General features: G+C 39.4%; 1 protein-coding gene and 1 pseudogene across 4 annotated transcripts in view; one reads left to right on the top strand and one right to left on the bottom strand.

Annotated features, from left to right (window-relative positions):
• Window positions 1-9,584, top strand: part of LUC7L2 (LUC7 like 2, pre-mRNA splicing factor) — a 67,592-nt gene extending 58,008 nt beyond the window's left edge. For all 4 annotated transcript variants that reach the window (XM_039860886.1, XM_039860885.1, XM_039860884.1 and 1 more), the window contains 2 exons: window positions 5,166-5,357; window positions 8,276-9,584. In XM_039860886.1, the coding sequence (XP_039716820.1) occupies window positions 5,166-5,357; window positions 8,276-8,453 (370 nt within the window). In that variant the 3' untranslated portion in view covers window positions 8,454-9,584. The remainder of the gene's footprint in view (window positions 1-5,165; window positions 5,358-8,275) is intronic.
• On the bottom strand, window positions 2,544-3,208 carry LOC120601177 (60S ribosomal protein L31-like; annotated as a pseudogene).
• Window positions 9,585-10,068: the final 484 nt, after the last annotated feature.

Here is a 10,068-nt window from a genome sequence, read left to right as displayed (position 1 = left end):
TCTTCCTACTCTTGTCTTTTAATCTTCGTACTCGCTTTATAGTTAGTTGATCCACTGCTTGTACTGTTTGCCTTAGAATTTTTTTCTTTCTTATATTTTCTTAAGTCATATATTCTTTTTTTCTACTTAAAGTCTTTTTAATATGTCTTGTAACATGAGTTTAGTGGTGACAAACTCCTTTAGCTTTCTTGTCTGGGAAATTTTATGCTTCGATTCTAAATGATAGCCTTGCTGGGTAGAGTAGTCTTGGTTATAGGTTTTTTCCTTTTATCACTTTGAATATTTTGTGCTATTCTCTTCTGGCCTCTGAAGTTTCTGTTAAAAAATCAGCTGAGTCTTATGGGAGCTCCCTTGTATGTAACTGCTTTTCTCTTGGTACTTTAAAGATTTTTTCTTTCTCCACCTGAAACAAATAATGATGTATGTCAACTATAATTGGAAAATTAAGAAAAAAAAATTTAAGGATTATGTCTTTGTCTTTAACCTTTGCATTTTAAACATATTGTCTTGAAGTGGGCCTCTTTGAGGTCATCTTGTTGAGGACACTCTCTGTGCTTCCTGGACTTTGCTTGATTAGGGGAGTTTTTAGTCATTATTTCTCTAAATGTAAGTTCTCAATTCTTTTCTCTCTTTTTCTCTTCTGGTACCGCTATATGAATGTTGGTACTCTCAACATTGTCCCAGAGATCCCTTAAACTACCCTCATTTTTTAAAAGTCTTTTTTCTTTTTGTCTTTTTTTTTTTTGATTGGTTGTTTTCTGTTACCTTGTCTTCCAGATTGCAGATTCAGTTCTCTGCTTCATCTTATCTGCTCTTGACTCCATCCACTGTATTTTTTATTTCAGTTATAGCAGTCTTTATTTCTGACTATTCTTTTTGTTTTCTCTTGCCTATTTTATGTTTTCTATCTCTTGAAGTTCTAATTAACTGCGTTCATCTATTCTTCCCCTAAATGCTTTGAGCATCCTTATAAACCAGTGTTTTGAACTCTGTATCTGGTAGATTACTTGTCTCCATTTCATTTAGTTTTTCTTGTGGAGCTTTATTTTGTTCTTTCATTTGGGACATTTGTCTCCTCATTTTGACTGACTCCCCATGTTCATTTCTATGTATTAGATATGCTAGAGTGGGCTTATTTTTGGTCACCTGATTTGGGTGCTCCCAGCATGTCCTCTTTGTGGATTATTGTGTGCCCTCTTGTAGTTGGGCCTCGACTGCTGCTGGCACATCAGTGGGTGAGGTTGACTGGCTGTGACTACAGTGGACATGTCGTTGTGCGGGTGCTGACCCCACAGTGTAGGAGTTGCTTTAGCAGGTCTTTGGTGCCAGCCAAAGCTGCCCTTCGGGAGTGTCTTTTTTGGTGCTGGTTGGGTGGAGCTCTGGTGTGATCTGAAGCTGGTTACTGGGTGCGTTGGATCTAGAGCCTCTTGGGAGGGACTCTGGTTCAGGCCAGGGTCAGTTGCTGCTTCTGCCAGGTTTGAGGCTACTTGCTAGGTGCCACAAGGTGATCTGTGGTTGGTCGCTGCTTGTCGTGGGCTCGTAGGTGCTTGGGAGAGGTTGCACAGTGAACTGAGACCAGCGGCCACCTATGTCAGTTTTGGACTTTTTGTTGGGCATTACAGTGCTAGCTGAGACCAGTCACCACTTGTACCAGACTTGAGGTAGTTTAGTTGGAACTACATTACAGGCCAAGCTTGGCTGCCACTTACGTCAGGTTTGGGGCCACCTGATGGGAGTTACAGTGCAACTTGTGCTGGGCTTGGGGCCACTTGTGTGGGATTTGCAGACCTTTGAGAAGATCTGCAGTGCAAGCTTAGGGCACTTACCACTCTTGTGGGGTTTGTGGTCTTTTGAAAGAGTCTGCAGCATTAGCTGAGGCGGGTCACTCCTGCTAAGGGAGCCACTGAAAGAGTCTTGGGCCAGCGAGTGAGTTGGGTGGATCGGGGTCTCCAGGAACCACCAGGATGGGGCTGAACAGTGCTCTCCTGGTTAATGGAGAGCACAGATTTGGCGCCATACTGCACCCAGCCAGCTGGGTGGGTAGAGAGTTTCCCCAACCCCAACCCCACCAGCCCTCACCCTGGAGTGAGTGAGTTTAGTTCCCCCTGTATGTCCCTGGCGCTGTCTCAGCTGCTGCACCGGTGCTGGAGCTCGGTGAGTTTGTGAGCGAGTGAGTCTGTGTATAGGCCCTTTATGAGCAGCAGCACCTCCGTCTCTGGTAGCCCTGTGTCTGTCTCGGATACAATGCCTGTTAGTTTTCACAACTGGATGCTATAGGGCAAGGGTCCCCAACCCCTGGGTCATGGACAGGTACCGGTCCTGTGACCTGTTAGGAACCGGGCCACACAGTGGGTAAGCAGCGGGCAAGCAAGCGAAGTTTCACCTGTATTTATAGCCACTCCCCAGCGCCAGCATCACCACCTCAGCTCCACCTCAGATCATCAGGCATTAGATTCTCATAGGAGCACCGGTCTCTGGTGCCAAAAAAGTTGGAGACTGCTATTGTAGGAACACCTTGCTGCTTGGGTGGGAGGAACCTCTGCCGCTGAGACATCTCTCCTGTTTCTTAATTGCCACACCACTCCGTGTCTCCACTCCTCCTGCTAGTCTTGATGAGGCTTCTTTATACCCTTGATTATAGGACTGTTCACCTTGTCTGCAGGTGGTCCGTAGTGGTATGTGTTCTATAATTTAGTTGTAATTTTGATGTGATCATGAGAGCAGGCTAGCCCAGAGTTTACCTACTTCACTATCTAGACCAGAAGACGTCTCACCATAGCTTTTCTTTTCTTTTTGGTGGTTTTATAATTTTATTTGACAATCAGTGGTTAGTTCTCACCCACATTAACTGTTTGTACATTTTTTAAAGTGACGACAGGTACATAAGTAACCAATGTATAGAGCTTATTTGGTGACTCTTCTTTCTCATTACATTTTCTGGACACCCCCTCCACTCCTGCCAGGTATGATAGGGGACAGTCCTTATTCCTTTGGCCCAGACAGCTTTGTTGAGCCTGGTGTTAACGTGGGCATCTGGAGTTCACATCCCTTTCTTGGCAAATTTCTGCATATCTCTGAATTCCCAAGGGGCTCGCTTCTCCAAACCCACTTCATGGATGCACTTGTGTGTGTTGGTGGTGTATTCTCTGGTCACTACCTTGTCAATGGCAGAGCAGCTCTTCTCACTACCCTTTTTTGAGGGAGCCATTCTGCCAGCCTGAGCTCCATCGCTTTTAAACCCACCATAGCTTTCATTGGTTAAGTAAATCAATTATCCTTGGGGTAGTTACAGTTTATGTCTTGTCTCAGCATATTTATTAATAGCTCCCCCTTTCCTTCCGTGTAATTTATTATTGAGTGCATCCTGGTTTGAATGATAAAGTACTTGGTCATCCTGCCTGTGAGACCCTGGGAATTACTTCTCCTCGCTCATTTCGTTCTTGCTGCACAGGTCTCTTCCTTCAGCATGCTGAGCTTTCTCCCACTTGCAGGAGTGAGAAAGCCTTTGTGCCTGTGCGCCCTCCAGCGGAAGCACTCCTCTGAGACAGCGGAGTAGCTGATTTTCTTCATTCCTTATTACTCTGCTTCAATGCTGTCCTGTCAGAAAAGCCTACCGTGCTTATTCTGTATAAAAGATTACCACCTTATTTCTCTATTTTTATCCTTAATATATCATTTCTTTACTCCCTGACCTGTCTTTATTTACTGCCTACGTATCTGTATAGACATGTTTCTGTAGTAAACGGTCCATGAGGTCAGGGACTTCATTTGCTGCTCAATCTCTCTAGTGCCTAGAACAGTGTAATAGGCACCCAGTAAATGTTTTTGAACGAATTTATAACTGGCCTAGAACTTTTTTAACAATGGATGAAATTATACATCGCAAGAAATAATAGATGTATTGTAATACCTCAACATGAGAGATTAAGCAAAATATCATTTGGTAAAACTGGTATTGAATGAATTTTATGTTCTTTCCCCCCTGCTGCTTTTCAGAATATTTTATTCAGTTGTGGAAATATTCTGTTCAGCTCTGGTTGATGTTAGGTTTACAGCATGTACCTTTCTTTGACTATAATGTTGACATACTCTGAACGCTTTTAAACTTCACTTAACAAAATAATTTGAAAATAAACTCAGTTGTAAATCATATCTCTTGAATAGTGTGCTTTTGAACTTTATCGGATTAAGTAACTCTTTTGACAAAGGTCCACACTTTTCTTCCCCATTGTTTTCCCTCAGATGTTCTCTGTCCTCTGCATATGCCATCCCCACCCTCACCACACATACAGTATATAGGGTAGTTTTGCGACCCAGTGGAGGCTACCAAAGTGTTTTTTCTCCTCCTTCAACATATTTTTCCTTCTCTAGTACTCATACTCATTGTGAATACTTTCTTTTTGCAATTTAAGTTGTCTAAAATGATTTATGCATGTTTTGTGTTTTGATTACACGGTGACTAGGCATATTGTGGACATTCAGACTTATTTCAATAGTTATAATCTCTAATTCAGAGGTAGTAATTTATTCTAAACAATGTTCTTTCTTATACCTCTCCTCCCTTCTATCCATGTCCATCAGGTATATACTTTAAGTATACTAAAAATCTTACAGGTTTAGAAGTTAAATTCATAAAGAAAGCATCTCAGCAATCCCCAACCTTCTTAGCACCAGGGACCGGTGCTCCTTTGAGAATCTAATGCCTAATGATCTGGAGTAGAGCTGAGGCGGTGATGCTGGTGCTGGGGAGTGGCTGCAAATACAGATAATGCTTCACTCGCTCACTTGCCACTCACTTCCTGCTGTGGGGCCTGGACTGGTATGGGTCCACGACCCCGGTTTGGGGACTCCTGATCTAGATAATATAATCTCTGGCATGTAGTAGTGGTGTAGCTTATTTCCTTCTTTTTATATATATGTTCATGGTGTAAATTCATATAATACTGATTAACCTCTAAGAGCTAGTTTAATTTTTATTTTGACATTCTGGTACATAGTTATTCAGTATACCAGCAGTTTATTTTCGTATAGATTTACCTGACTTGAAATAGAACTGGTGTTAAGTAAAGCTACTGAGAGTTTCTTTTTAAATAAGAGGCTGTAGTAAGTGAGAAGTGGAGTGCTGACGAAGCTAAGAACTCAATTTTTTTTTTTTTTTTTTGTAGATCCAGGTCCAGAGAGCATCGCAGACATCGATCTCGCTCCATGTCACGGGAACGGAAGAGGAGAACTCGATCCAAATCTCGAGAGAAACGCCATCGCCACAGATCTCGCTCTAGTAGCCGAAGCCGAAGCCGAAGCCACCAGAGAAGTGGGCACAGTTCTAGAGACAGGAGCAGAGAGCGATCCAGGAGGAGGTACTGAGGTGTCCGTAAGAGGATATGAACTACCTTTACGGTTTAGAATTGGAATACTGTTGGTTTGAAACTTGCATTGGGTAGTGTGTACACATTTGTGTGGGTATATAACATTTTTTCCCTGATCATATGGGTAGTTCACAAAGAATATACTTAAGAGCCAGAGTAAGAAATTGGAACAAATATGTGCAGAGGTTATTGCTTTTTTCTGCTTAGTGCGTCTTGGGCAAAAAAGTACTTTATGAGCAAATATTTTTAAGTACCAATAGTCTTAAAGTTTTTTCCATTTGTACTGATGAATCAGGGGATCTGAGAAGTCCTTTCATTAAAAGAGTTGTTCAGCTTTGTTTGACTCACTGTTTTCCAAACTTCTTTGAGCTGCTGCCCTTTTTCAGAGCAGACACATTCTAGTATATTCTTGTTTAATATGCACTGTCGGTATGCATCATGGTATACAATTAGCTTGACAGGGCAGATGCAGAATCTTAAGCAAGAAATGTTAGGCTTCCTTGGCATGAAAATTCAGAACGTACAAGGAGGGTAGACCCAGGGTGAATTCATTATGTTTAAGGACCTGAATATTTAATCAGGCAAAGGATTAAAATGTGGTGGAACCTTAGCACTCACAGTCTACATAGGTCAAACTCCCAAAACTTCTCAGGTCACATGATGGTCCTTAAGCCATTTCATTTCTAAGGAACATAAACCATGCTTAAAATTGCTTTTTTTTTTTTTTTTTTTACAACTATTTTAAAGCATATATATGATAAATATTTTTGAGTGCCTGGTACCTACTCTACTAGTCTTAAATTTTTCTGTGGATTACTCTATATAAAACCCATGATAGAATCCACAGAAAGCCGTTTAAACTTTCTATTTGTTTTTGACCCTCAACTAGCCCTTCCCTGAAACCATTCACAAGCTATGTTGGTTAATAGACTTTTAATCAATATTTTGTTTATTTCTTATATTCTTGCCTTGTTCCAAGTAGGTCTCCCCCTCCCCAGCTTTTTGAGGTAAATTGACAAATATAATTCTATGATATTTAAAGTATACATTGTGGTGACTTGATATAAGACCTAGCATATTATGAAAGAGCTAAACTGTATATCATAGGGTAAATAACACAGGCATTTAGATGAGGGAGATGCTAGGGTAATAAAAAATGGCTTTGGGTAGTAGATAAAACTTGAATAAAGTATCATTCGAATAGGTGAAAACTGTTGGTCTCTGATATTATTAGTAAATTCTGTTTGTGACTTTTCCCTGGCAATATTTGTGACTTTTCCTTGGTGAATGAGGGCCATTTGCATTTTTTGCTTCCTGCTCTGTTCAGACATACATAATACAGACTCCAGAGTCAGTCTATTTGTGTTCAGTGGCCTTGGCTAAGTAATCTGATTCGCCTACCTTTCCCCATCTACTAAGCAGAGATAGTAAGAGTACCTGCTCTATTAGGATTATTGGTAGTTTGAGTGTAATAGTGAATGAAAACTGCTTATGTATAGGACATTGTAATCTCTCACAAAACATTAGTTGATGCTCATCTCATAGTTGTTTTTCAGTTATTACCAGCCTCTGGAACTTACCAGCAACTCATGTCCTTATTCTTCATTATCATCTCTATTATCTCTCTTCATATTCCATTCTTACAAAGACTTATGGATAGTATTAGAGTATGCAGATGTGTGCTGTGTGATTTTCTTTTTCGCATATAATTTTTAAATTTGGCTTACTAAAGCCTTAGATAGAATGCTCAAAGTTGACATTATTTAATCTTTCAACTTTTTTGGTTTAATCCTCCTTAACTGTATTTCTAAAACAGTAGTTTTTTTCTGCCTTAGAAGTTAAAAGTATTAGTTAATCAAGCCTCAGATCCAAATTCTGAATATAAGTTAAATGAGATAATTATGTAAAAGTACCATGTCACCTGTAAAGAATGAAATAAATGTAATATGTTACTGATTTATTCTAGATGTTGAAAGTATAGAAGGTTCCATATTAATTCTGATCCCATAATGTCCTTTGGATTTCCTTCTGATTGAATTTCTGATATGAGCTTTTGATTGTTTTGTTATTTACCTTATTGAAGTTGGGTGTGGTAATTGAGAGGTGGTATTAAGAACCAGTTATGGTTAACTAAGATTTATTATAGTGTGATCATCTTCTGTCTTCCATTCTGATTTTTTTCTGTTGGTTGAATGAGTTAACTCAGAAGGAGTAAAGCAGATTTTTAAAATAATAAATGGTTATTTAAAACCATGTCATTAATCGAGTAGTTCTCTTATCAAAGCTAAGTGTTGGCAGACTATTTATGTCCTGCAGGCCAGATCTGGCCCTCTGACCTGTTTTTGTATAAGCAGCAAGCTGTGGATGGTTTTTACATTGTTAAAGCGTTGATAAAAAGAAAAAAGAAAAATATACCACAGAGATTGTATGTAACCTCAACACCTCAAATATTTACCCTCTGGCCAGACAGCAAAGGAAAAGGTGTGCTGACCTCTGTTTAAGGCATTGGTTTCCATCCAATTTGGGATCTATATTCTTTTGTGTTTTTTTTTAATTGGATAATACTTTTGCTTTTTTAAGGTATTGTCTATATATTATTTTTATATCAAATACATTTGCCATGAATTGGAGAAGCTTTATGATTGCCTCTGAGATGATGAGAATATCCTATATACATCATTATTTCAGCATATGGTTTTTGACCCTTAGCTGTTTGTTTTCACCCATCTCCTGGTGTTAGCATGCTTATCAAATACGAGAGTGCTCTTTTCTGTCAGAAAACTGACTCCTGTTTTTCTTGGATGTATTCTGTGTATCTTCAGCTATCAATACCTTAATATTTATCCGATTCTTTCATTTGGATTTTGGGTTTCCCAACACATTTTGCTCCTCAAATTAATATTTTTCAGATCCTCAAAAGAGAGATTCAGAGACCAAGACTTAGCGTCACGGGACAGAGACAGGAATTCAAGAGACAGATCACCTCGTGACAGAGATCGAAAAGATAAGAAGCGGTCCTATGAGAGCGCTAATGGCAGATCAGAAGACAGGCGGAGCTCTGAAGAGCGCGAAGCAGGGGAGATATAATTAGCTGTGTACATGTCCTCAACCCTTAAGCTTCCAATGGAGTTAAATACTATTGTTTAGTTTACAGCTGTTCGGGGTGACACAGTGAGCAGTTCCAGACACCGATCCAGTTAGGCTAGGTGTACAGTATCTTACTTGATCTGAACTGAACTTGTTTTCCTTAATGAAGCCTAAAACTACATCCATAGTTTCTGGTGAACCTGTAATACAATTCTGAACGTACCGTTTCATGTAAGACGCCGATGTCTTTAATTCTTTCTAGTAGGAGTGATAGTGAACAAATTGTGTTACTTGCCTTGGGATTTTTTGAACATTTGTAAAATGCTGTCTTTCTTTCTAGTCCAAACAGCAGCAGCTTTGGGAATTTTCCTTTTTAATTCTTCTTCCTCTGACTTTTATATCCGTTACACCTCTCCCTTCTAATGATAAGAAGAAGGGGGTAGGGAAGCAATATAACTTTTGTTCTAAAGTCCTATTCCAATTTTTAATTACTAGCTGATTACAGTTCAGAGCATTTATACTGGAGTGTGTGCTGGAGAAGTTTAAATACTGGGAGTTTTTTGTTTGTTTAATGATGCCTCTTTAGAGTTGGAAGTTGAACAGCTGTTGCATTACATACTTTGCTTTTTTATTGAAAATTTGAAATCAAACAAGTCTTGATTTTTCTGTTCTATTGAATTGCTACGTTCAGGATGTTTTGAAAAGGGGGGTGGGGGCTGGGACTTTTTCATAAGCACTTCTTGTTTTATTTTGTGTGTGTGGAGTATAAAGGCTACACCCTTATTGTAAAAAGAATAATAAAATGAAAGAAACAATCACCACCACCATTATTAAACTGTAACTTGTCTAGTAAATTGTCACTAGAACTATTTGCTGTGGGCATTTCTTCTATTCTGTTATATCAGTAATAGTGCCTTACTGTGCAAGGCACCAAAGGAAATAAATATATACTTGCAAAGATTCAAGATGAACTGTTGTTCCCCCCAAGTCCCTTGCTGACTGTACTCTGGCTACTTCAGGGCTAGAGAGAAGGACTGGACCTGCAGAAGAAACTGGGTTTTTCCTTTGTTTTTGTTTTGTATTTCTTCTCATTCAGCAAACTGAAATAAAAACATGGTATAACCACTGTAATGAGACTAACAATTTCTGCACTGAAGAGCTATATGGCCACTTTGATTTAAATAGTAGTTGGCAGGTATCACTTGTGATTCTAGAAAATCTGAGGAACAAAAATACATTAAGTAATGAAATTAGTGTGTGAGTATAGTGAACTGGCATCACCTTTCAATAACTGTTTTTGTCTTTGTTTCCCCTAAGTGTTGCAGAGGAATGTGGGCTTCAGAGAGAAAAGGAAACTAATATTCTAGATGACATCAGGTCTGCATCTAAAAGAGACACTTGTCAAGTTACCGGTTTACCAAGCTGCCTCATTATTTGGAGGTTTTCTGCCATTTTTGGTTCCACACATTGAGTTTGTAGAGTTTAATCTGAGACTCCTGCATCAGTGGCCCGTTCCCTTTTATTTGTGGTTGCTGAGAAATTGTTTTGTGTCTGCTTTGTTCCTAGTGGTCTGTGCTGTTTTCTTGACCCATTTCCTGTTTGCCCCAAGAATACT

Source organism: Pteropus medius, unplaced genomic scaffold, assembly GCF_902729225.1.
Source record: "Pteropus medius unplaced genomic scaffold, Ma_sr-lr_union100, whole genome shotgun sequence".
NCBI lineage: Eukaryota > Metazoa > Chordata > Mammalia > Chiroptera > Pteropodidae > Pteropus > Pteropus medius.
Note: the sequence above shows the minus strand (reverse complement) of the source record. Positions and strands in the feature narration are given on the sequence as shown.